The sequence below is a fragment of the Apodemus sylvaticus genome, chromosome X, assembly GCF_947179515.1.
Source record: "Apodemus sylvaticus chromosome X, mApoSyl1.1, whole genome shotgun sequence".
NCBI classification, from domain to species: Eukaryota; Metazoa; Chordata; class Mammalia; order Rodentia; family Muridae; genus Apodemus; species Apodemus sylvaticus.
In genome coordinates, this window is record NC_067495.1 from 33,925,483 (window position 1) to 33,952,835 (window position 27,353).

Sequence of the window (27,353 nt, forward strand, 5' to 3'; positions counted from 1 at the left end):
TCCATGTAGAGATGTCATAACTGTTCTGTTTGCATTATCAGTTCTTAATGCACACATTACCTTCCCATTATATCCTTCTGTAAGTGCTTAACATTTGAAGTGAGTGGTAAGGACAGGGGAACAGAGAAGCAGAAGTTGAAGGAGGTTGATACAGGAGATTGTCTACTATGAGGATAAGGAAAGGAAGGAAAGTGCCTATCTTACAAAACACCCGGAGTAGGTCCTGTACCACACAAAAAGTGAAAATGTAACAAAAACAAACAAACAAGAACTGTCATACAGAAGGTGGACCACAGCAATTCCAAAACACAAAAACATCAAAGGACTTCTGTGAGAAATGTTTTAGCATCCTGCTAAAATCTTAGTTTTAAAAGAGAGATGAGTAAATGGATACAATAGAAATAATTATTTGAAATCTCTTCAGGTAATAACAGCCAAGGATTCAGCATCAATTATGTGCAGGTGCTATCTGAATCCATGGAAGTATTTATGAACTGGTAGCTAATGCTACAATTCTACAAGGGGGGCTATAATAGTCATAAGAGTAATTCTGTTGACCATTTGTATTTGAGAGATATGCTTAGCTTTCTATCTTATTTTATTTTTGCCTTCTTTTGTTGAAATTTTTTCATATAACTTATTGTGATCATGCTATTCTTCTTTTCCAACTCTTCCCAAACACTCCCCACCCAACTCCACACCATTTCTCTGTTAAAAACAAAGAAACAAGAAACACAAATCACAGAAACACAAAATCTGAAGCCAAAATATATAAGCAAAAGAAAATAAGTCAAAAAATGTCAAAACAAAGCAATGTGAGACAGTCCAGAAATATTGAGTTTATTTTTTGTCCCTCACCTCTTTGCCATATGTGAGTATCTTAAATACCTGCTTCTGTGTTCCCCCTCCCCTCCTCCCTCCATCCCCTTCTCTCCTTTTCCCTTACAGTCCTACTTCCTCTTCTCCTTCTTTCTCTTTTCCTGTCTTTTATGCTCTGTAAATGCTCTACAATATTTTTGTCCTATGACAATGAAATGCCACTGTAAATGTTGAGTTCAAGAAGGTTCCCAATATATCTTGCTGTTAGACTCTTCTGCTCTTCTAGGATAAAGAAAGATAAGGAAACACTGAAAAAGAAATGCTCCTTGATGGTTAAAAAATGATGGGGAGCTACAGAGCCCTGAACTTTGGGACCTGGAAAAGTAATAGGTTAAAAAAATCTTCCATTACAGAAGAACAACTAAACACACCCAAGAATAGCTCTCAGAGCCCAGCAGAGGCAACTGCCAGCATCATCAGTCTGATACCCGTTTAGTATCCTAGCTCCTCACTGGCCAGAAGCACTTCTTATATGTGTTGTCTTCTTTCCCTTCTGACTCTGCCCGACTGGTGTGCTTTTTTCTTCCTCCTGCAGAACATTTCTAAGATTCTCTTAGCCTTTTGTTAGATCCCTAAAAGAAAAGAATAGTTTTCTCAAAGTGTCTTAACCCTTTCTCTATTTTACCTTCCACAGAAGACATTCTCTTCTTCTATGGTTGATAGTTGTGCTTTTGAGAGTTATACCAAAGTGTTGCTTAGTCATCAACTGAATCCCAACCTCCATTATAGGGCCCCTGGGCTATGGGAAGGGATTCTTAATGGTCACAGGGCAAGTATTCTGTATTTGCAATAACAGGGTCCCTGTTTTCTCTCACTGAAGCATGTGGAGTTAACCATGAAGGAGAGGCAGGGCAAGGTCCAAGGTAACTCAAGAGAGATGGTGATAAATACACTTGATGGCAAAGGTAGGATGTTAACACAGACATGACAGAAAGAGATCAGCTTCTCTTTGAGTGTTAAAGAAAAGTGTTGAAGAATGAGAGACTTTTAAGCTGGATCTTACAGGTAGAGGAAGGTTTCCTTAAAACACGAAGGTTTCCGTAATCAGAGATAGCAAATTGGAAGGGCTAAGAGTACAAAGTAAATCACATTCAAGCAAGCCAAGACTGTGTTAGAAAAAAGAGAAACTATGATGTTAGTCTAAATGACAACACATCTGTTTCTTAGAAGGGTCTGAATGTATTAGCACTTATTTTAAATTTTGATAAAATTTCATCCCCATCTTAACTATTCTTTTTTGCTTTTCAGGCCAGAGAAGGGGAAGTAGCCATCATTGATAAAGTCCTAGACAATCCAGACTTGACATCTAAAGAATTCCAACAATGGAAGCAGATGTACCTCGACCTTTTCTTGGATATCTGTCAAAACACCACCTCAAATGACCCACTGAGTATTTCTTCTGACGTAGATGTTCTCACTTCCTCTCTAACACATACTCACTCGTACATTGAGACACATGTGTAAGTGCATTCTGCCTTGAGGCCATCTAGTACCTGCTGGTACTCTGAATAAGTATATAAGGTAGTTTTTTATCAGTGTGTTGGATACTTGACAAGCTATACTTTAATGTTACCAAACTATATGAAACAAAGCATACATGGTCACATTACCACTGTCTTTAAAGAGCATTTGTATGTTTTATATGCAGTCAGTGCTCAGCTTATGTTTACCATGTGCAAAATCAACTATCTTTAATGACTTAAATTAACTTTTGCAGACAATTCTGAAAACAGGTGATCTTCAAGTAGAAAAACCACAAAAAAGCAGTTTTCTATCTGAGGTCATCTCTTCTCCCTTTAAGTTAATTTTATATAAATGAGACTTCAACCGTAAATCACAATTTTTTCAGGTGCAGACATCCTTGTGGGTGGGAAAGAATTTAAACCTTTTTATATTTATTAAAATGTTCTAAGAATTTTCTTAAACATTGCACAAAGTTTAATGCTGTAGTTTTATTTTTATGAAATGTAGGTGCGTATAAAAAGAGTTAAGCAAACTAGAAGAGCATGAACATAAGAAAAGTTCAGGTCTAATATCTGTCTTAACAGTCTATTAACTTGTGCTAACTGGTTAATGGAGGTACTATTCCAAATCTATGAGAACACTGCATGGTGTATCAGGGCAAAGCTTTGTAAGATGTTTTTGTAACTAAGACCAAAATTGAAGATAGAGCTGCTTTATTTTCTTGGTTTAAATCTTCCTTTATTTTTGTAGTGATGAAATGCTGATTGTGTACAGAAGAATTTAAGAATGGATTTTTTTAAAACAGACTTAACTCACCCAGAAAGGCAGCTAACAGCTACACACACACACACACACACACACACACACACACACACACACACACAATTTCAACCCAAACTCATGTTTTTTGAACTCTTAACTCTTAAAAGACAAGGTATACACTGAAATAAGTCCATTTTCGAGGCAGTTTCCAATTTTCCCTTGGTCTGTAACTAAACTTCTGTAATTATACATCAGGCAAGGTAGTAAAATGCACTTAGTCGTGACAGACAGAACTTACAGTAGAGAAAACAATGTTGAAAAAATATTAATGGATTTCTCTACTAAGGAACAGAGGATGGCAGTCATTCAGGGAGTTACTACATTGAGTGGCCTGATATCAAGCACTTAGAGGTTTTTCCTAGAGTCCTGAACTGTTTATAGAGTGGGTGGAGTCTATGAAAAAGTCCTCTTCACATATTGCCATTTCTATGTGTCTAGTTTTGGAAAGTGACCACAGCATGAAAGTGACTTGCTGCTTTTTAGTGTGTGGCTGCAGAATATACAAGTCACAATTTGCTGTTTTTCAGGAGGGAAAGACCCTCCTTTACTATTCTATATCCTAAAATCTACTTCTTATCAGCTTTATCCTGTTGCCTGTACAGCTCAGTGAATGTATTTACATCTCTAAGAGTTCAGATATATGCCAGTGAATATTTTTGCTGTAGAGAAGAAAGTAAAAACTACACAGCGGGATTCTTTTCCTTTGCTTTGGAAGTCACATTAAATCACTATCGTTTTGCAGACTTTGCACACCTGTACAGGAGAGTGGCCTTTCTACAGCACATTTTCAGTAATCCTATATTTAGTCAAAATGGATGAGAAACATGCATCAATGTTTGTATGGAATTGTGGGTCCAGTGTAATATTTTTATCATTTAGAAAACCCTATTTGTAAAAGCATTTATTTACTGCATGGTTAGTGACACACATTTTATTTGTGGGATTTTGTATATGTAAAAGAAAAAGAGAGAGAGAGAGAGAGAACAAACAAAACCCCTCTTGTCATAAAATGAAGTGTGCTTGTTACAGTTGTTTAGGCATATTGATGTTCACTAGACCAATGTGGTATATTTTCACTTAAGACTATTTGTACATGGTGGATGTGTCCCGTATACAGTGGACAGACAGCCTGCAAACAGGCCGTTGGTGGGAAGACTAACTCTGCTGCTAGTAAGCAGCTTCCTCTTTTGTAAAGTCAGCTGTTATTTTAATGGTAAAAATTTAAACTGATGAATTTTATAAGACTGGTGAGTTATAAGACTAGCCTAGCATGAAAGAGACCTTTTAACACTATATATCTGTACAGTTTATTGCATTAGTTTCAAATCTAGGCGAGAGGCAGCACTGTAAGCTGAAGTAAAATAAATTCAGCTCTTAATGAATCCTTATAAAGCACCTACTTTATTCATGCAAAGGGCTTACCACATCTCTCTGTGACCTAATCATACAACCACCCTCACTACCACCAACCCAGTTACAAGTTCTCACTTTGCCACCTCACTAATCTCACAAGCCAGAAGTAACACCTGTTCAGAGCTTACCAAGGTCTCCTCTGAAACCTTGAAACCTCAAGCTATGTTCCCACTGACCTGACCTAACCTTAAAAACTTCACCTACACATTCCTTTTCTGTGAGCTTTTCGGAAACTAAGAGTGAAACCACCAATAACCTACTTTTCTTACAGATGTAGTATATTGTGGTTAAGTGAAATATATCTAAATTAATAAGCTGCCAGTGTAAACGCAGATGAGGACAGGACAGAAAAGGTATTAACCAAGAATAGTTTCTCATATGTTTTTTCTGGGTTTTTTTTCCCCTTCTCAGTTCTATGTCAATACAAAACTGTCAAAGCAGAACTATAACCATGGCTCTGCACCATAAATATCACTTCTCTTGGTACAACCATTCCATACTGTTTAAGGAAGGTGCGTGTATGCATACACACACACCCCTTCACAATTTCACCAAATACTGTCTACTGGGACTATTATTACAGCTATTGTAGCCAACAGTTTTCTGTGGTTTGTATGTAACTAGTTGTTCATTCTTTGGATGGGAGACATGAAAATATTAAGTACTTGAAAAACACCTTAGGGAGAGAAATAAGGTCCTATTTTATTTTAAAATTCCACCTCTAGGCCAGAATGAGTCTGTCTTTCTGAAAACTCTTCAGTTAACTAAAGCTGGCTCATGTCTTTGCATTTGACCATTCCTGGCTGACATTTGCAGTTGAAGGGGAATAGTTAGCCTTTGACCAAGGCCTTGTTTGCCTCCTTACCCTTCAGAACTGCTCTATCTGAGTCCTCTTAGGGGGAAAAAAAGCAGTGCTCTTCAGGCAAGGTCAAGAACAACTTGGTCTTGGATCCTCTGAAGACTGGACTCACCTCTTCAATCCAGCACTAAACCTGTCACCTCTCCAGTCTCTCCCTCCCTTGTCTCCTCCCTACCCTCAGGCAGCTGCAGCACCGCACACTGAAGGCCACTCCACGCCCACGGCAGCACACAGCCTATATCTTCCCAGTGGTCCAGGTCAAGGTCATAGCCCACTACATTCCGAGTTGGCACCTGGTGTGAGTCCCGCCACTTGAGGCCACCCAGCAGCAGCACTGTCTCTTCTACCACAGCAAGTCCATAGCAGAAGCGGTCATAGGGTAGTGACCGCAACCGAGTCCACTGGTCTGTGCTGGGGTCATAGCGTTCGATCTCAGAAAAGGGCTCATATCTCCCCAAAAAGGCAAACACCGCACCTCGCAGCACTGCAAGGTAGTGCCCATAGCGAGCTGTGCCCATGGGTGCCCTCTTGTTCCACACTCTCTCTCCGGGGCTAAGGGAGTACATATCCCGGAGGCTACTTGTGCCTCCTCCACCTCTCCCAGCCTTGCCCCCGGAGATGAACACAACACCATGGTCCCCAACAGCGCCTGCATGACCGTGTACTGCCCGGGGTAGCTCTCCAGCTGCCATCCAGCGGTCCCTTCGAAGGTCATACATCTCCACTGAGGCCAGTGCCTCACCACAGGTGCCCAGGCCTCCAACAGCCAGGAGACTCTCGCCTACCACACCACACCAGAAGTAGGCCCTTGCCTCTCGCATGGCAGGCACCTGTGTCCAAGTGTGGAAGCGCGGGTCATAACGGTGCACTAAGGCTGTGACTGACCTTGAACCATCAGCCAGGGAACTAGATGGGCTGCCAGACAGGCTCTCCCCTCCAAGGACATATAAGAAGTTGCCAGTGGCACATAAGCTGTGGCCTAGCAGTGGTGCGGGCAGCCGTGTCAGGCTGTGCCAGCTGTGGTTGTACACGTCGAAAGACACCACATCCTGAGTGAGCTCCCACTCCTCTCCCTCCTCGCCCTCCTCTTCCTCTGGTTCAGGTGCAGGGTGCCGATTCTGAACTACCTCTGGTAGGACCATAATTTCCTCAGTTGCTGTCTCCCTAGCTCTGAGACCACCAACTAGCAAGATACGGGTCTGGGGACTCCGGACACTGGTCTGTTCTCCCTGCAGAAGTGGCTGCCTGGAGGGTGCTGTGTGGTAATTGAGGGCCTGGATGATGAGACTCTTGATCCTAGTAGGTAGTGTCAGACCGGAGCCCGAGTACATGCGCCGCAGCACAGCAGCAGGCACCAGGCCAAAGCGGATGCATCCAAGCAGTGTTGAACTATGTGCCAGGCGCTGGGCCTTGGGCTCCTGCTGCAGCCAGGCTAGTGCCAGGCCCAGCAGCCGTGTTTCAGGCACCCGTGCCACGTTGGGGGCACCCAGCACAGCTTTCATTGATATAGGATTGAGTTCCAGCAGCCCCGAGGGGCCAGTGCCCATCACTAACAGCTCCCCCAGGTGGCGCACAATACAGCGCTCCGCTGCACCTAGGGTGCGGGCCAGGCCAAATCGAGCTGCCACATTGGCAGTGAAGCAGCAATTCTCTGGGGCAAGCTGGCGTTCCAAGTAGTGGGCACACAGTCCCAAGGCCTCAGTGACTTGCAGGTAGCTGGCAGCCTCCAGAGTGTCCTCCACGGTCTCCATGGAAAGGGGCAGCCAGGCAGTGTAGATGAAGTCCAGCAGGCGCTGTAGGCCAGCTGCTGAAGGCACATGCAGGTGAATAACGCGAGCCCGCGATTCCTGAGTGTGACTTTTAAACAGGGCCCTGAAGTAGTCGCTGGAGCACGCCAGAAGTGACCTGTGCGCTGGGAACTCACTGCCCTCGGCCTCCAGGGTCACGTCGCACAAGAAGCCCTCAGCGCGTAGGGCCTGGTAGCCAGTGAGAAGAGAGCTGCCGTGGGCTTTGCAGTAAGACAGGAAGTAACTCATGATGCCCAAGGCGGGAAGCTGGGATGGAGCCAGCCAGGCGCGGCTGCAGGCATCCCACCACACGGAACCCCCACCTCCGCTGTCCAGATGCTGAGCCCCTAGCAAAGGCTGATTTTTGCCTGCTCAGCTTAAAATCTAGGATTCCTTCATCCAGATTTGGCGGTTGTTCCGTGCCCCTCCCAGACAAAGTAAGATGTAGAGACAATTTCCAGAAGCCTCTAGTAGCAGAGGGTGTGGATTTCGGAGTCTTCTCGGTATTGCTAGACTTGCTTTCAGCTGTTGGTGAGCATGACAGCGCGTTGCCCAAAGCCGCCTCCCCTACACAATTTGGGGAGCCCACACTTGCACACCAGGGGCGGCGGTGGCCGCGCACCATCACCTGGAGAGGTCGAGGGTACTGAATCTCCAAAAGGCCAGATGCGTGGATGTGGCCCTATTGTGGGTGCCCCGGAAGGCAGGATGGTGGCTCTGAACTCCCGGTCGTGGCTGCTCCGTAGACACTCGCGCAGTCCAAGGACAACTGGATAGGGGGGCTGGGGGTGAGCTTGTTCTGAGAGAACGATCAAATCAAAGCCTGTGGCCCTGGGGGGAAGCGCAGGTCAGCTTAGAGGATTGGGAGCGTGATTGGGCGCTGCACATAACATGCCGGTAGCTCACAGCGACAGGAATAGTGCTCGCCTTGGCCGGCTGGCTCTTGGCGACCGGCCCCGCCCTGCGTCCCAGCTGCTGGCTGCGAATTGCCCAAGGGCTCAGCAGGAAGCTTCCTGAGCCCGGGCACTGACTTGTGTGACCTGACTGGCCTCTAGTAACCGCGGGGAGGGGAGGGGGCGTCCCCCGGAATGCTGAGCTGAGGGTGGGGTGACAAATGCTAAGGAAGGGCCGGATTCCCTTGGGACTCTAGTCCTGGTGATGTGTTGACAGGGATACCTGACTAGGTTAGAGGCCCTTTTGGTGGCCCTATGCAAGGAAAAAGGAGCCTCAGGCTCATCTTTTGGCTTTGAAGATGTCCTAATTAGTGGGGAGCAAGCTGGGATTAAGAGGCAATTTTGAGCGCTGACACCTAAGAGGAGGCCTCTGCTCAGAGAAGACACTAGCAAGAGCTAAAGCAGAGAGAACCCCAAGCTCTGGGCCAAGTGCTTGTGCCCTATGTGAAATTCAGGGGCACTTGCCCTTCCTAAGGCAGCCAGAGTCTCCCAAGCTGCCTGGTTTTACATTCCAAGGAATTTGCTCCCAAACCCTGCCCTCTGACCCCAGAGGAGATCTCTTTGGTACTCTTGCCCTTGTGAAAACCTTCTCTTGGCAAAGCAGAGAAAGATGTTATAGCTAACATTCAAAGAATGATAGCTCCTTTTAAAAAAATTGTAATTCCTTCTAGTTTCCTCTCTCTGCTTTTCCATGCTATGATCTATAGGCTGGCTGCCACACCCTCAGTGCCAAGACAAGACAAAGTTGCAAGGCTCAGGAGACTGGTGGCCCCTCCCCACAAAGTGGTTTTTATAAGAAACACCAAGCACAGAAATGATGACTAAGAGCACCCTGTTCCTCGCCCGCATCCTGCTCTTACATTATGACTTCATTAAGCGCTCTTTCTTGCCAAATTATAGGCTTCAGTTGTGTTTCGCTTCCAGCTGGAGTTCGTTTTCCTGGATTTCGAAAGCAGCCCCTCCAGCAGTGAGTCTGTTCTAGATGAGTCTTTCAGACAGAACTCTATTTCATAGAAGCAAAAAAAAGAAAAAAAGAAAAAAAGAAAAGTCCTAGGAAAGACAAAAGGGCTGCCATTTCCTACTCGGCCAGCCATCAGCACTTTCATGGTTTCCGATTACATGATTCTTTAATTTCATAAAATAATTAGTAAAAAGTCTGCTGAGCTGAAGAGCTAGCTGTGCACTTAAGAGCACTTGCTGCTCTTGCTGCTCTTGGCAATGGTCTAGGGTCCAGTTCCCAGAACCCACCTGGTGGCTCACATCCATCTGTAACTCTAGTTCCAAGAAAACCAACCCCTTTTTCTGGCCTCTGTGCAGGCACACAAGTGGCGCACAGACATACACACAAGCAAAACACTCATACACCTAAAATAAAAATAAATAAATATTTTAAAACGCGATACTGCTGCCAAAGACAGAATTAAGTGATAACTTTGATTGCCAAGCTATAGAGTATAGTAGGACTGGGGTTGTACTTCTGTAACTCTAAAAAAAAAAATGTTCTAACAGAAAATCCTAATGTTAAAGGTACAAATGGATTCCGGGAGAGTACTGTTCCTATGGAAATGGAGGATGGTATTAAAATGTGTGGTTCAAAAGTGAAACATAAACTTGGCATGGCAGCACATGCCTTTAATTTTAGCACTCAGGAGGCAGAGACTGGTGGATCTCTGTGTTTGAGGCCAGCCTGGTCTACATACCAACTTCTAGGCCAACCAACGCTGCACAGTGTGACCCTATCTCCAAAAATAGTGAAATATGGCTATGATTTATTTCACACAATTCTCCATTTTAAATTTAAATGCCCTTCACTAAACCTAATTAAATTGGGCTAGAAGGAATTTGGGGGAATGTTAAGCCAAACCTTGACCCTTTCCTCCAACATCATTTTTCTTTTTATACAAATGTGGCAAATGAGCTCCAAAGAGACTGTGGCTTGTCTGAACGGTTTGATGATTGATTGAGAGTCTGGCCAAGAACCCAGGGTTGCCTTCCTACTATATTATGTGACCTCATGTATGATAAAAATCAAATCATGCGACAAACTTTACTCAGCATTTTACTAACTTAAAAAAGACTTAAGTGGTTTTTGGCGAGCACATTGTTCACACATGTACTGAATCCCACCCATCAGAACTGCCCATGACAAAGCATTTGGATTCAAAATGTCACATTACCAAATTAAAGATGCTGTGGAAACTCTTAAACTCTTAACATTAAAATTGCAGTTTTGCATAAAAAAATAATGTGTTTAATTGCTGGCCCACCTAATGCATTTTTGCCATAGAAGATGTGACGGCGTGTGTTAACTGAAGACATTTCTCCATTATGTGTGCTTGTAAGATCTTGTTTAGAAAATGTAACTGTTAACCCAAGAAAATCATTGTCATTTAAGTAGCAGTTGTATAGTGTTGGTATTTTTATTTCTGTGCAATATTAAGTAATATTAAATAAAAATTTAGTCTCTCTGTGTTTAAATTGTGGTAGATGTGTGTCTTAAATTGTTATCTTGCTCTGTTCCTTAAAGGGGATACTGCATAAACAAAAGGAACTCATTGTTCACAGCTCTGGAAGCTGGGAAGCCAACATTCAAGGCACCAGTGCATTTAGTGTCTAGTGATGACTCTGTACTATGTAGAGATGGTACCTTCTTGCTGTATCTTACTTGGGAGAAAGACAGACGGTATTAAGGCCATCATCAAGGCAGAGCCCTGTGGCCTACTCACTTCCCAGAGACCACACTTCTCAAGGGTATTATGCTGGATATTAAGCTTCTACATCTGAATTTTAGGAAGACACATATATTCTGACCAGAACAATTCGATTTCCCAGAATCTTGCCTTGTAATCCAACCAGAACACAGTGCTGGGTAGTTCTGATGGGAAGTTGAAAAAGGAAGTGTACGAGTTGTCCTCTCTGCACTAGACAGACTATCAACTCCTCAGAGTAGGGGCTGCTTCTTGGACTGTCTACAGCACCTGACTTGGTCTTTGTCACAGTGTTGTGTTGAACACTTTGGGGGTGGGGAGAAAGTCTTGAAAGTCTTGTTCTCCACCCCCTTACACAGCTGTGGTCCAAGACACAGTAAGGCTATAAGAATCAGACGAGTGACCACAGGTGGTGTTGGCTATGGAGTCCCGATGGATATGACCCTTCTGAGAGGGGATTATTACTTTTACACCACCTAGTGCTGCTCTCTTGCTCCAACCCTTTAATCAGACCAAACCTACATGGCTCTCACATGCAGTAACATGCACTACTGCCCACCCTACTCAGACAGAGTGCCCCAAGTACACTAGCAGTAGCCCATGATCCATTTAGTATGGTTAAGTTTCTACTGAAAACCTAGCTCAATTTCCCAACATTCCTACTGAAACTCTGCTATGTTCTCTGAACCTCCCACTACTAGGCAGGCCTGTGAATTGCTGTTATCAATTCCCTCCATCCATCTTCATCTCTGTAAGAAAACATAGAACTCAATTCTTCAAGCACCCTTCTCAAGCACACTTCAAGCTGCAATACTACTCACCCCAAGCACTCCACCTGCCCTGAGCTAACCTGTCAGAAAACAAAAACAAACAACAATAACAACAACAAAAATAACCCTGGGACTAGGCCTGTTGATGTGTTCCTGACATCATAGCGCTGGGATGTCAAGACAGGAGGAGCCTTAGAGCTCAGTAAGCAGCTAGGCTTTCTGAATTGGTGAGCTCCAGGTTCAATGTAAAACCCTGTCTCTAAAGATAAAGTGAAGGCAATTAAGGAAGCAACTTGACATCAACCTTTGGCCTCCACACACGTGTGACAGTTCTCTGTGCAAGTCATTTGTACCATTTCCTGAGCTCACCTGCTAGACTCAGCCACTTTCTGTGGGAGCATGCTTAATGTTGCATGATTTCGTTTTCTGCCTCCCCTCACCTGCTCATACCTACCTCTTCCTACTAAATTACTTTCTCAGAACTATCGTGGTAGAATACACATCATTACAAAACCCCACCCAAGATGCATTGACACTTTTGGGAAAGGGAAAGGTAAACATCTGTTGTCCCCTGGTCAGACAAGTTCTATGGATACCATGTATGCAGGCATGTGGAGCCAATGGCACATCTGCACCTGAGAATCAAGACAGCCTCACACTAAAAGGCATCTCTCCCTCCCCTACCCATCAGTCTTTCAGTATTGTTTTAGAAGGCAAAATGAACTCCAGAGTAGTTTCAAATGCACATGACACTATTTTTCTCTTAAGACTAGTCTACAGGTACCATACACCTGGTTTACTTAGTCTTTTTTTCCTACTGGATTGATTTATGCTATGTCAATGAAAGAAACCGTTCTTGCCCCAAAGTAATAAAGAGACAGTTTAATCTGAGGGTAATTAGAAGAAATGGTTGAATATGAGACTAAATCTGCATGACCATAGCACACAAAGATTTAGGTTTCCTTATTATACGTAGGAGCATCCTCTGGGTTTACACGCAGGAGGGATATAGCTGCGTCCTCAGGTAGTACTATGTCCAATTTTCTGAGGAATCGCCAAACTGATTTCCAGAGTGGTTGTACCAGCTTGCAATCCCACCAACAATAAAGAAGTGTTCCTTTTCCCCCACATCCTCTCCAGCATCTGTTGTCCCTTGAGTTTTTGATCTTAGCCATTCTGACTGGTGTAAGGTGGCAGGGTTGTTTTGATTGCATTTCCCTGATAACTAAGGATGCTGAACATTTCTTTAGGTGCTTTAGAGACATTCAAGTTTCCTCAGTTGAGAATTCCCTGTTTAGCTCTGTATCCCATTTTTAATAGGGTTATTTGACTCTCTGGAGACTAATTTCTTGAGTTCTTTGTATACATTGGATATTAGCCCTCTATCAGATGTAGGGTTGGTAAAGATCTTTTCCCAATTTGTTGGTTGCCGTTTTGTCCTATTGACTATGTCCTTTGCCTTACAGAAACTTTGCAGTTTTGAGGTCCCAATTGTCGAGTCTTGTTCTTAGAGCATAATCCATTGCTGTTCTGCTCAGGAACATTTCCCCTGTGCCCATGTGTTCAAGATTAGTCCCCATTTTCTCCTCTATAAGCTTCAGTGTGTCTGGTTTTATGTGTAGATCCTTAATCCACTTGGACTTGAGCTTTGTACAAGGAGATAAGAATGGGTCAATTTGCATTTTTCTGCCTACAGATCTCCAATTGATCCAGCACCATTTGTTCATAGCTGCCTTATTTATAATAGCCAGAAGATGGGAAGAACCCAGATGTCCCTCAACAGAGGAATGGATACAGAAACTGTGGTATATATGTACAATAGAGTACTATTCGGCTATTAAAAACAAATGAATTTATGAAATTCTTAGGCAAATGGATGGAACTAGAAAGTGTCATCCTGAGCAAGGCAACCCAATCACAAAAGAACACACATGGTATGCACTCACTAATAAGCGGATGTTAACCCAAAAGCTCTAAATAAACAAGTTACAATTCACCCAGCACAGGAAGCTCAAGGAGAAGGAGGACTTCAGTGAGGGTGCTTCGGTTCCTCTAAGAAAGGGAACAAAATAGTCACAGGAGCAATAAGGGAGACAATGTGTGGAGCAGAGACTGACCTGGGGACTCATCCCATAAACAGTCCACAAACCCCGACAGTAGTATGGATGACAAGAAGTGTATACCAAAAGGAGTATGCCATGGTTGTCTCCAGAGGAGCCCTGCCAGTGCCTTACAAATACAGAGACAGATGCTAGCAGCCAGTCATTGGTCTGGGCGTGGGATCCCAATGGAGGAGCTGGAGGGTGGTCCGGAGGAACTGAAGGGGTTTACAGCCCCGTGGGAAGAACAATGATTTCGGCCACCCAGTGGCCCCAAGACTCCCAGGGACTGAACCATCAACCAAGGGGTACACATGGTTCCAGCCAAAAATGTGGCAGAGGAAGGCCTTGTCGGGCATCAGTGGGAGGAGAGGTCCTTGGTCAGGAGGCTCAATAGATGCCCCAAAAAAGGGAAACCAAGGTGGGGAGGTAGGAGTGGGTTGGGTGGAGGGGCATATACGTGGAGGCAGGGGATAGGAGGAGGGGTTAGGGGTCTTAGGGGAGGGGGGATATCAGAAAAGGTTTTACCATTGTCAATATAAATGAAGACGATATTCAATTTAAAAAAAAATTAGGTTTTCCCAAGTTCCAATCAACAAAGAAAGTGATAGAGGGACAAACTCTTTGGTGGGGACATGGGGTAGGTAGGTGGGTGGCTGGGTTTCAACAACAAGGAAAATTCTGCTCTAGTGCCACATACCAGCCTTGCTTGTAGAGGAATTCTGAGGAAGCTGTGTGTTGGGGAGAAGCAAAAAAAGGAGGGGGGGCTTAAGTAAATTGTGGGTACAAGCCCTATGTTCTGCTCTCAGCTGCTCTCGGATATCTCCAGACAGCTAAGCTCTTGGTAGAAAAAAATTCTAAAACTCTCCGAATAACACACGGGTTTTCCAACCAAAGTCATAAAACCTGCTAGAAAAAAAATACTTAGTTTTTCGGAAAGTCAGAAACGCTGCTAAAAAAAAATTCTTGGGTTTTCCAATGTCAGAAATGCTGCTAGAAAAATTCTAAAATAGCTAGGTTCCCTCTCCACCCAGTTCTCTCTGGGTATCTCTCTCTTACAGACCATTTACATATCAATTCAATAATTTACCCCAGATTCCCTTTTGTTGGCCCCAGTAATTAGCATTTTATGGCCTTAACCCACTGACTCTTAGAAGACAGCAAGTACATTTATTTTCATCCTGGCAAATGAATTCAGAGATCTACCTGCCTTTGTAAGCACAGACAGTAAACTAGCCTAGTGGGATCTCACTCTGAAATCACCATTCCTACCAAGTCTGAACCTAAACTTACTCTGTCTCAGGATGATGTTGAACTCAGGAATCTTCCTGCCTTTGTAAGCATAAACAATAAACTTAGCTGGGTGGGATCTTGCCCTGTAATCAGCACTTCATAAATCTCTTTATTTCCTTTTATATCTTTCTGACAAGCTGCCTCATAGTACAGCTATGTTCTTTAAGGTTTGTAAAGCCCCTCACATAATTCATATTGCATCCTTATATTTTTCATAGTTGAGAAATTATACATTCTTGAATTCATGCTTTAAGAGTTCTTTTCCACTGCCTTAAGGCTGTCTTGAAGGTCACAACATTTACCATTTTGCTAATACATAGATAAACTCTTGCACCCTGGATTCCTGCTGCTTCTAAGTACCATGGAGTCATTAACCTTGTCAGGGAGAACATTTCCTGAAACTTTGGTGGGGAGATGATTTCCCAAAGGAGGAACATAAAATAAATTGTGTACATTATTATACAAAGAACCCCCCCTACCCATAGCAACAATCCACACTCTTGGAGGTCCATGCTCTGCTAGCTCTGCTACAGAGGCAGAAACTGTGTCACAGCATCCCTTCTACAGCAGCCATGCAGGACTCTACACTGTAGACCTTAGACACTCTCTGACAGTGTAAGACCCCCCAAAAATGGAGGGTGCCCCAGCACCCCACATCCCGGAAAGTGACACCCAAATCACTCGCGAGAAACGGTCTAGATGCAATAGCATGAGGATTTCTTTATTCCAGAATTCTGGGTTCCACAGCTGTACCCCACGCAGGGGTAAAGGACTGAGGACCCCGTGCAACTGAAGTCAGGGGTATTTAAAGGGGAAAAATCACAAGACAAGGGTTGGAGGCCACAATTCACAAGGCAAGGGGTGGAGGACAAAACTTGCATGGAATGGGGAAGTACAGAATAAGGAAGTAAGGAAGGCTAAAGATTATCTGAAGCAAACATCCTTCGGGCATTGTATAGTTAAACATTGGAACTAGAACATGGTGGGCTATCTTTCTCAAGTTGAAAGCAGAAAACAAGTTACTCTGTGCTGGGTTAGTTGTTTAGAGGTCTAAAAACATTGAGTTGAGGGGGGAGGGTCTCTCATTCCCCATTCCTTCTCTTGTTAATAGTTCTAATCTTAGAACTATAGAATTAAATCTCTGATTCTATATATTCTGGATTGTCCTGCCCTAATCTCTGATATTGTTGGCATAGCATAAGAATCTGCACAACACTTATACGGTTCCCTAATAAAAGCTATTAACCGGTTAGTCACACAGGTTCCAATTGTAAGCAAAAGGAGTAAAATTACAAAGGGTCTCATCAAAGCAGAAAGCAGGGTGGTCAAGAGTACAAAATAAGAGCTTTTCCACTGAGACTCAAGATTTTCTGCGCAGTGGCATCTAACATAGACTGAATCTCCAAATTGGAAGCGATGTGGAACTTGCAAGTCTCTTTCTCTTGAGTAGGCCTCCCAGAGCTGCTTCCACACTTTCTGTCTCACCCACTCGAGGGCCTTGACCCTAGAGAACAAAAGCCTGAAGCAAACAGGGTAGGAGAGCTATCTAATCATTAATACCAGTCTCTGTGGTCAATTTGGTGAGGGTTTCTTTCATCAGGGTTCCAGCAACAGTTCCTGAAGCCTTCTTATACAGATCCAGTCACCTATCTGGAAGCAGTGAGGAGTCTCTGGCATGCCTGGAGCATTTAAGGCAAATCATATATAGTGGGACACCTCCTGGGAGGGCCCCATGGACACCAAAGGAGTTGGGGTATCAAAGAGGATCTCTAGGGTGGTCAGGTTAAAATGGTAGGGGCTCTTCAGAAACAAGGGGAGAGGCACCACCCAGCCTGAGCCAGTCTCCAAGGTCAATTTAGTTAAGGTCTCTCATAGCGTTTTGTTTATTCTCTCTACCTGCATTGAGCCCTGGGGACAGTATATCCAATAATGTTTCCAATTAGTCCCCAATATCTCTGTCAATTTCTGACTTACCTTAGAAACAAAAACAGAACCATTGTCTGATCTAATTACCTTGGGCACTCTGAAACTTGGAAAAATTTCTTCTAACCTTGGCAGCTGTTTCCTGCTTCAACTCATCTAGATAAAAGTATCTATAAATGCTATAAGATATTTTATAACCATATTCTCCTGCCATAGCTTTTATAAAATCTCTTAATATACTCTAGGCTGTTCTCTTCTAGGTCTTTTGCCCTGTTTACTCTTTACTGTATGAGCATTTACTTGCTGGCATATTTTACACTGTCCTATTAATTATCTCTCTAGCCTAAAACCTGAGTCATAAATATATACATTTGGTCCCTTAACTGCCAGGACAGTTTGTTTTTTTTTTAAATCCGCTAAATGAGTCCATCTGTGCATTTGGCCTAGTGAGTCCTTGGCTTACTTTCTGGGGAGTATAGTTCTCCCTTCTTGTGTGCACCCTCTCTTGGTAATAGTTGGTAGGGTGGTTAGCAATCTCAATCCTTTTTTAAGTGAGGCTGTTCCTTAATTTTGTCCCATTTCCCAATGGGTATCTCTTACAGACCCATAATCAGTATAGGCTCCTGCATATCCATTCCTGGAGCCACTTGCTCTGCATGGTTATTGCCCATTGAGTCTTTTCCCTTTGCACATTGTGGGCAGTGAATACTCACAGTGGCTGACTTCATTAGGATATCTAAGAGGTCCAAGACTTCCTGTTGGTTTCCTCTGATGTGAGCAGTCCTCTTGGCATATATCCCTGTGGACGTGGACTGTGCCAAAGGCATACCTGTTATCTGTGTGGATGTTGATTTTCTTGCTGGTTCCAAGTTCCAAGGTCTTGGTGAGGGCATCGAGCTCCACTTTCTGCGTTGACATGCCAGGGGATAAAGATTCTTCTACCCAGATGACATTTGTGCCGTCCACCATAGCAGCACCTGCTTATCTCTGTCCATCATGGAGAAAACTGTTCCTGTCTGTAGCGACTTTCAGCAGGCGTCAGTCTCTCTTTTTGGGCCAGTTAGCTGCAGCCCATTGGGCAGGAAGCATATCTGCCCCCCTCCCCATTTTGGAGAGTATGTCTTACTCCAACAGAGAGTAGGAACCGTCTGGGGTGACCCTAAATGAATGGGCTACCCATCCCATCCCTAGGTCCGCTGTTCTTCGGGTAGTCCATGAATACATTTTGGTGCCAGTGGCTTCTTGGACCCAAGATCTTTTCTTGGAAACAGTGCCATTGGCTTGGAAGAACAAGTGTTGAGCCCCTGTGTCCACCAAGAACTGAGTGGGTTTCTCTTTCACTCCCACAGTTATCCTGGGTTGGGGGAGGTGGTCAGAAAACCCATCTCCCCTAGTCACTGTCTTCACTCAGGGCTAACACCTGGGTTTGCCATTTGGGGGGCACTTTTCCCAAGACCTGGGAATTCCTGCTCCCGGCTTCTATTTGTTAGGGCATACTCTGGCTCAGTGGCCTCTTTCTTTATAGTATGCACATTGGTCCTTTTCTGTCTCCCTTTTCTGCTTTTTTTACCTATTATATCCAGGATTCTCTGTAGCTTCCTTGCTTATCTGTCATTTTCTTTCTTTTTCTCCATTTCTTCTCCTCCTCTGTCTCCCTGTCTCAGCAAACTACTAAATCTCTCTACAGACTTTCTCAATAATCTACACTACTAAATCCTTCTACAGACCTTCTCAGCAACCTGCACCAAATCCCACTAGCCTCTGAAGCTCTTTCCTGATATCTCTACTAGCCCTGTCTATAAGAGCCATTGTCATAGTAGCTTTATATTCCAAGCCCCTGGATTCATAGCATGTATATTGGCAGAATGCCTCCATGAGCTGCTCTAGAAAAGCTGCAGGTGACTCATCTGGTCCCTGCTTAACCTTACATACCTTGGTCAAAAAATCATGGGCTGCCATGCCCTTGAGACCTGCCAGTGGAGTCTGGTGTTGGTCTATCAGATGCCTCTTACCTTTTGTCTGAGGGGTAATCTTTTTGGCTTCCTGTATCACAAATAAAACAGCCTCAGAGAGATTAATTAGTCTCTTGGGAAATATACCCTTAGTGAGAGAGCTACCATGGTATCAGGATAGGTGGTCTCAGGTCCTCTCTAAATATCAATTGAGCATAATTATTACCCTTTTGTAAATCATAAAGTATAAGATAGACATAACACCTAGTTTATCATCCCTGTCAATTAAACAGAACCCTTTTCATCTGTATTATTATCTTAAAAGACTGTCAAGAATTAACACTTAAGAATTAACATTGTAAGGGTTGACTCATGTCCTGGCTTTAAATTTTATTTTATGTCACTTGAAAATCATTTATTTAAATTTATATCAGCTTTCTCAAGATTAAATAGCTTGGGCTGTCTGTGAGACTAACAGTCTTCAACCCCATCAGAAATCTAAGACTGACCAATATTAACTGAAAACATACAGAAAGCTGTACATAGCTTTTAAGACATAAACATCATATACCATGGATTTTTGACATTTTTGAAAACCAACTATCTATGTAAAATAATGTGGACTGTTGTCTATTAAACTATCTTCAGCTATTTCTGATTAAAACCTAGAAAACACCCTAACAATAAACTCAGAGCCTTATATTTCTATTTAGCCCTAAAATCATAGGCTTAAACATCTCAAATCAATAATAATAACAAAGAACTGGGTGTAAATCCTGTACTTTCAAATTTTTAGTATTTATACCAATGAAAACCTTGATTTTGTATCAAAATAAAACCTGTATCAAATAAGAACTTATGCCTTGAACTTGATAACAATTATAAAGATTTTAGTATCACAAAGACAGATTTTTTTCACTTAATATTTTAGAATCTAGTCTTCTGGAGGTCTCCCTTATTTTGACCTCTCTCCCAGAGGAAAAATATAACCACAAAGTTTAACATCACATTGAGCATAACAATTTAAACAAGTTAAAATAAAAGAAATAAACCATTTGTACCAACTTAAACCCAAAAATTCTCACACCTGCCACATTGAGCGTCTTGTTAAGACTTGTTTTCCTTTTCAGGGGGAGTCAGAGCCCATGTGTTTTTGCCTCTCCTTTTGTTCTAAATTGGCGCGCTTGAGTCATGTGACCTGATTTTGGCGCCACAGAGTTGCATTTCAGTCAAAGTCAAAATAATATCATCCGTCTAAGTCTAAGAACACAAAACACAATACAAAACAACACCACATAGACAGCCTGACCCTGCCACTGTCAGGCCTCTAGATTCAAGAACACAGAGCAAAAAATATCACACAATTTGCCCCTAGAGGGGCCCAGTTTCAGACACCAGGCATACCTGCACACATTACAGAAACTAGACAAACCAGATTTACAGATGGAAGAGAGCCTTATTTAGCTCTCTCAGGGTCCAGCTTCCTCCAGACCCCCGCGGTCTCGACTCTAGCAGTTGCCAGTTGAGCCCAGCACCAGACGGGCTCTCTGAACCCCAGAAGCTTGCAAGCAAAGCCCAACAGAACCAGATCAGAAAACTAGATGGCTGGGAAGGCGTATAAGTTCTCCAATTCAGTAGAACTACCGTGTCTTCTCCAAAATTCAGACAGGAATCTATCTTCCAGGGTCTCTGGGGTTCTCCCAAAATACTGGGGAACGGCTCCCCGGGTCGCAGCCTGTGGTACAGAGCACATCTGCCCACCACGGTCCTCTGGATCTCACGAACCTGAGAGGACAGCTGTTCACCAAAAATGCACGTCTCCTCAAATACAGAAAACAGAGCAGTACAGACATTCAGGACACAGACACCAGCCGGCACACACACATTACCTCCGAGTTGGTTCTCGCATGTGAAGGGAAATCGCACCAAATTTCCCGGCCAATGCACCAAAAAATGTAAGACCCCTCCAAAAGCCGAGGGTGCCCCAGCACCCCACATCCCGGAAGGCGACACCCAAATCACGCGCAAGAAACGGTCTAGATGCAATAGCATGAGGATTTCTTTATTCCAGAATTCTGGGTTCCACAGCTGTACCCCACGCAGGGGTAGAGGACTGAGGACCCCGCGCAACTGAAGTCAGGGGTATTTAAAAGGGAAAAATCACAAGACAAGGGTTGGAGACCACAATTCACAAGGCAAGGGGTGGAGGACAAAACATGCATGGAATGGGGAAGTACAGAATGAGGAAGTAAGGAAGGCTAGAGATTATCTGGAGCAAATGTCCTTGGGGCACTGTATAGTTAAACATTGGAACTAGAACTAGGTGGGCTATCTTTCTCAAGCTGAAAGCAGAAAACAAGTTACTCTGTGCTGGGCTAGTTGTTTAGAGGTCTAAAAACATTGAGTTGGGGGGGGTCTCTCAACAGCATTCTTGTCCCTTTGGTTAGTGGAATCAAGGGTTCTGGTTATACATTCCAAAGGATTTACCAAAAGACATTACAGAGGAGGACAATAAATGGCTGTTAAGGGAATTAAAGGTCCCCCACAATAATTTGGCTATGGCTTTGTAACATTCTGACTTCTCTACATCATTGAAGTCCTAATCAGTCAATCAGCTTTCATAGTTACAGCCTCTTTCCATTCTGTCTCACATCTCTGGCTAGGAGCTTTCTGCTTTTTCTGCACAAGCCCAGCCCCTCACCATACTTCACATGGCTTGAAGCTTGCTCAGATTTTTTCTTCTAGTTACCACTAGAATCCAATAGTTCCTGCTGCATTCTTGGAATAGTCTCATGACCTTTTCCCTCAAGCTTTATCTTCATGTATGTTCAAGTACACCACTGAGTTTCACACTTGGCTTGGTTTCCCAGGGGTCACTTTAAGACTTTAAGAGCATTCTAAATCAGACTGTTATGTATCAGTGGCAGTTCCCTTGGAGATGTGCTTGAAACTGCAAGCAATGGTGATGGAAACACCAAAATCTGAAGACCTAGCTTAGATGGAGCTTTTGGGGGCTCTATTCTCCCCAACTGGATCAGAAAACTAGGCCTAGTGGGAATGGGGGTGGCTGCCTTTTTTAACAGGGTTTCCAGGTAGTTTCATTCATTCCAAGCCATTACTCCTGGCAGTGGGTCAGCTAGTCACAAAAAGCAGCCCCTGAGACATTTTTAGAGAAGCAGGTCTGCAGTTGCACCCCAGAACTACTAAAACTCTGCTGGTGGCATTCCCCTATGCTGTATCATTGCTGTATCATTGAGTCTCCACAGCAACGAGGGCCCCTCCTCCCATTGATGCCAGATAAGGCAATCCTCTGCTACATATGCAGCCAGAGCCACAGATCCCTCCATGTGTACTTCTTGGATGATGGCTTAGTCCCTGGGAGCTCTGAGGGGTCCAGTTAGTTGATATTCTTGTTCTTCCTATGGGGTTGCAAACCCCTTCATCTCCTTCAGACCTTCCCCTAACTCTTCCATTGGGGTCCCCTTGCTCAGTCCAATCAATGTTTGGCTGCAAGCATCTTCATCTGTATTAGTCAGGCTCTGGCAGAGCCTCTCAGGGGACAGCTATTCCAGGCTCCTATCAGATTTTTGAGGGGTAGACATTCTTTAGAAAGCTGTACCAAACAACAACAAAAAAATCACTTCGACTTCAACATCAGTTTCTCAAGAATCTTTCGATATGGAAACATTGAAACATTCGTTATGTCTAACCACATCATAATATAAGGAAGTCACCTAAGTATGTATTGTGTGGACAATCAGACAAATATGTCATCTCAGTTTGGGTTTCATTGTTGTGAATAGACATCATGACTAAGACAACTGTTAAAAAGAAAAACATTTAATTGGGACTGGCTTACACTTTCAGAGGTTTTATTTATTATCATCATCCATGCAGACACAGTGCTGGAGAAGGAGCTAAGAGTTTTATTTCTTGATCCACAGGCAGCCAGAAAGAGACTCTTTCACATTGGGCATAGCTTGAGTTCTAGGAAGCTTCAAAGCCCACCTACACAGTGACACACCTCCTCCAACAAAGCCATACCTATTCCAACAAGGCCACACCTCCTAATAGTGCCGCTCCTTGAGTCAAGCACATTCAAACCACCAAATATACTCAAGAATAATCATAAAGTCTAAACATCTCCTCTAATACCTGGAATTCTAGAGCAAATGCAGGACTTCAAATGCCTTCAAAACCTTTTGGTTCTCAAGACTGTATATTGTATGTTGATGATATCTCCCTTGTCTCCTACCTCCCCTATTCTCAGCCCTGCTTACTTCCAAATTGATCCCTTTTGTTTTGTTCTAGACATTTTCACTTTGACTTTCATGTCTTATTTACACCCATGATTTTTGTGTATCTGTATAAAATCTAGGAACTACAAAGGAAAGAAAACAAGTGCTTTTCCCTTACCATTCTTCTAAGGATATACCATACCCTTTCCTGAGCTGTTTCTTTGATAAATGGCCAATGTGTCTGCAGTGCTAATGAAGGGGTTAGTTTCAGAACCCCTTTCTAATAATGCAGGTCAGTGACTAACAGGGAAAATTGCTGAACATTGTTTTCCCCAACAAGGGTAAGATTACCTGATAGTTTGCTCACAACCACTAATTAGCTTCTAATAATAATAATAATATTTATTATTATTAATATCTCATATATTAATATCCTGACCACAGTTTTTTCTCCTTCCCCTCCCTTTCAGCCTCTCCCCAACCTCCTCTACCCCAGATTCATCTCCCTACACTGCCCGCAGAAAAGAGCAGGCCTCCCAGGAACATCAACCAACCACAGCATAACAAGATACAATAAAACCGGGCACATATCATCACATCAAGGTTGGAAAAGGCAACCCAGTAGTAGGAAAGGGTCCCACAAGTAGGCAAAAATGTCAGGGCCAGTACCCATTCCCATTATTAGGAAACATACATGAATACCAAACTACTCAACCATAGCATATATGCAGAGGACCTAAGTCAGACCCATACAGGCTCCCTGACCCTGGTCAGTTGGTTCTGTGAGCATGTTTTCATGGTTTCCCTGACCCCTCTGTTTCCTTCCATTCTTCCTTCCCTCCTCTGCAGGACTTCCTAAGCCATGCCTAATGATTGACTGTGGTACTCTCCATTTGCCTCCATCAGTTGCTGAATCAAGTTTTTCTTCTCCTTGATGATTCTGCTAGGCTTCAAATTCCTGAACATTTCTTTAGGTGCTTCTCTGCCATTTGATATTCCTCAGTTGAGAATTCTTTGTTTAGCTATGTACCCCATTTTAATAGGATTATTTGGTTCTCTGGAGTTCTTTGTATATATTGGATATTAGCCCTCTATCAGATGTAGGGTTAATAAAGATCTTTTCCCAACCTGTTGGTCGTAGTTTTGTCCTATTGACAGTGCCCTTTGCCTTACAGAAGCTTTGCAATTTTATGAGGTCCCAAGTTCTAACCAGAGCAATTAGCCAACAAAAGGAGATCAAAGGGATACAAATTGAAAAGGAAGAGGTCAAAATATCACTATTTTCAGATGATATGATAGTATACTTAAGTTACCCCAAAAATTCCAGCAGAGAACTCCTATAGCTGATAAACAACTTCAGCAAAGTGGCTAGATATAAAATTCACTCAAACAAGTAAGTAGCCTTCCTATACTCAAAGGATAAACAGGCTAAGATGATAACAGACTAAATCTGTGAAATTGTAAGCCAGCCCAATAATAAATGTTTTTCTCTATAAGGGTTCATGTGATCATGGTGTCTCTTCACATCAACAGTGACTAAAACACATGTATTATTGTGTTATGGTCATGATACCATAACAGTCTGAATTACTATTTTTCAAGTAACACATAATGATGTAACTTAGGACTCTGCTTGAATTCCAAGCAGGAGCCATGTCTCACTAAATTAACCAGATCTATACTGTGCCCTATAAAAAGGACATTAATCCCAGAATGTAAGGACATTCTCCACAGAGGCAATGAATTTGTATGACTAACATGGCCTGGCATGGCCTGGCCTGGACTCTTTCCCTTTCATCTTCTCTACTGGCCACTACCATCCTCTTTCTAAGCCTGGTCCAAGAAACCCCCCAATACATGGCATTTTGCTGTCTAGAGCTCTTCAGCTTTATTTTTCCTAAATGGCTTTGCCTAGCCAACCCTAATGGAGGGTGTAAAATATATATAACATGAAAGGTAGCTTTTTAACCACACAGAATAGACAGACCAGTGGCATTAAGTACATTTTTCCATTTCCAAAATGTCATCAACTAAACCCAAAACTCTATCTTCACTCAAAATTTTCATGCTCCCTTCTTCCCAGTGAGACAGGGCATCATTCTATTTCTATTAATTTGACTATTCTTGATATCTCATACAAGTGACTCATAAGATGTTATGGCTTATTGTGTCTGCTTTTATTCACATAATGAATTTTCAACATGTATTTACTATTTCCTCCTAATTCTAACTAATACATCTTGCCTATTGTGAATAATGCTGCTGTGAACATTGGGGTACACGTATCTGTTCCAGTCTCTGCATTCAGTTTTGTATATATACATAGAAGTAGAATTGCTACATCCTATGGAATAACTATACCATTTTTCACAGTATTCACCTTATTATGGTTGGGTTAGGAATCTACTATTTACTATTTACTATTGTCTGGATATTTATTCGTGTCAGATATGTGATTCGCAAATATCTTTGCCTACTCTGTGTAGCCTTTGTACTCTATTGCTAGGTGCACATGGCTATTCATTTTGATGAAATTCAGCTTTTCTTTTTCTCTTGTATGTTGTGTTTTTTGATGTCATATCTAAGAAATCATTGCTAAATTTAAGATCATAAAACTTCTTATAGATGTAACTAAATTTATGCACTTAACCTATTTGAAGATAATCATGGCAGAAACTGTACAATTTCATTTTTTTTTTGACTCGTGGGTATTCTTCCTTACAAATATTTGTTGAAAAATAAAATATTATCATTTGTCTATTTTTTGGACATACTTGTCAATCATAATTTGATACAAATTAAAACTACATTAATATCCCATCTTACCCCGCAGTGTAATAACAGTCATTAAGTAAACAAGTGGTGGTGAAGAATGTAGGGAAAGGGAAACATTTACATAATGCTGGTGGGAAAGGAAACTATTCCAGTCATAGTAGAAGTCAGTTTATGGGAGTTGTCAAAAACTAAAACTGAATCTTCCATATGTCACAGTTCTACAACTACTAGGTATTTACCACCAAGAGAGAATCTACTTAAGAGCAACAGAGAGAGAGAGAGGCAGGCAATTCAGTTGACTAAGTTCAGTCAATTTGTGTGAGTTGAGAGATGAGTCAGTTGAGTCAGTTAAGTCAGTTCTGTTGAGTGGAGTTGAATTCAGTGAATTGAGTTGGAAGTCAGGGCAGTGAATGTAGTACAGGGTAGTGAGTGTAGTGCAGTAGAGTTGAGTTGAGTGTAGTGAGTGCAGTGAGTCTAGTGCAGTGGATTTGAGTGTAATGAGTGCAGTGAGTGCATTGCAGTGGAGTTGAATACAGTGACTGCAGTACAGTAGAGTTGAGTGCAGTGAGTGCAGTGTAGTGGAGTTGAGTGCAGTGCAGTGCAGCTCAGCAGGGGCAATTGAAGCAAGAGAATAAGAAAAGCCAGGAGATTAGAACACATTGTTAGAGTTACTTAGAGGTCAAGCAGGGCAACACAGTGAGAAGCTGAGAGAAGTCAGATTGAATCAGTCAGCTTGGAGAAGTGTTGGAGCCAGAACATCTGAATTGAACCAGTCAGCCAGAGTTCAGAAAGAACTAGAAAAGGTGAATTTATTCAGCAATAATTCTCAGAGACTGAAACACTTTAGGCTTAATTTCGCGGTCAGAGGCTGAAAGATTGTAGAGAGGCTAGAGGCTTTCAGACCTAGGCCTAGGGATAGTTAGAACAGAGAAGGATATACTTTAGGCTCAGCCAAGTTGCACAGCTTGGGTGTAGATTTCATTTCATCACTTTATCTGAGGTAATAAAAGATACATTTAATAGTGATGTAGATGCAGTGCTCATATATTAAATTCTCAAAAAATATTAAAAAACCAAAATTATGAAGAGAAGTGATATGTAATATAACTGGAACTTTTCTTTGTATCTTTCTCTGCATATAAAATTCTTCACAATAACATGCTTTTATTTCATTATTAAGAGAAAAATGTTTAGAATATGTCTACTGTCATGTTGATATTATTGGAACAAATCAGAAGAATTTAAATGTGGGGTTATGAAATTTGAGACTTGGTATCTCTTTGACCAAACTTTTGGAAAAGGTATTTAATCATATTTTGAGCTAGTAACATAGGGTATGCTAGTGAAAAATATAAGGTTCTGTGATCATCTAGTCCTGTGACTACTAATTTCCCAGTTTTACTTATGTCATTCATTGG

At 42.6% G+C, this 27,353-nt stretch overlaps 2 protein-coding genes across 2 annotated transcripts in view; one reads left to right on the forward strand and one right to left on the reverse strand.

Moving 5' to 3' along the window:
- LOC127674919 (connector enhancer of kinase suppressor of ras 2) overlaps positions 1-2,617 on the forward strand; it is a 63,884-nt gene extending 61,267 nt beyond the window's left edge. Inside the window, exon 11 of the mRNA XM_052170743.1 lies at positions 2,128-2,617. Coding sequence (XP_052026703.1) covers positions 2,128-2,343 — 216 coding nt within the window. The 3' untranslated portion in view covers positions 2,344-2,617. The remainder of the gene's footprint in view (positions 1-2,127) is intronic.
- A 2,936-nt stretch (positions 2,618-5,553) lies between these two features.
- Klhl34 (kelch like family member 34) lies at positions 5,554-7,473 on the reverse strand. Its single transcript, XM_052171659.1, has one exon. The coding sequence runs from the start codon at positions 7,471-7,473 to the stop codon at positions 5,554-5,556; it is 1,920 nt and encodes a 639-aa protein (XP_052027619.1).
- Between the last annotated feature and the right edge of the window lie 19,880 nt (positions 7,474-27,353).

Coding starts and splice junctions, on each gene's coding strand:
- Klhl34 (XM_052171659.1), bottom strand. CDS start 7,473: ATGAGTTACTTCCTGTCTTACTGCAAAGCCCACGGCAGCTCTCTTCTC.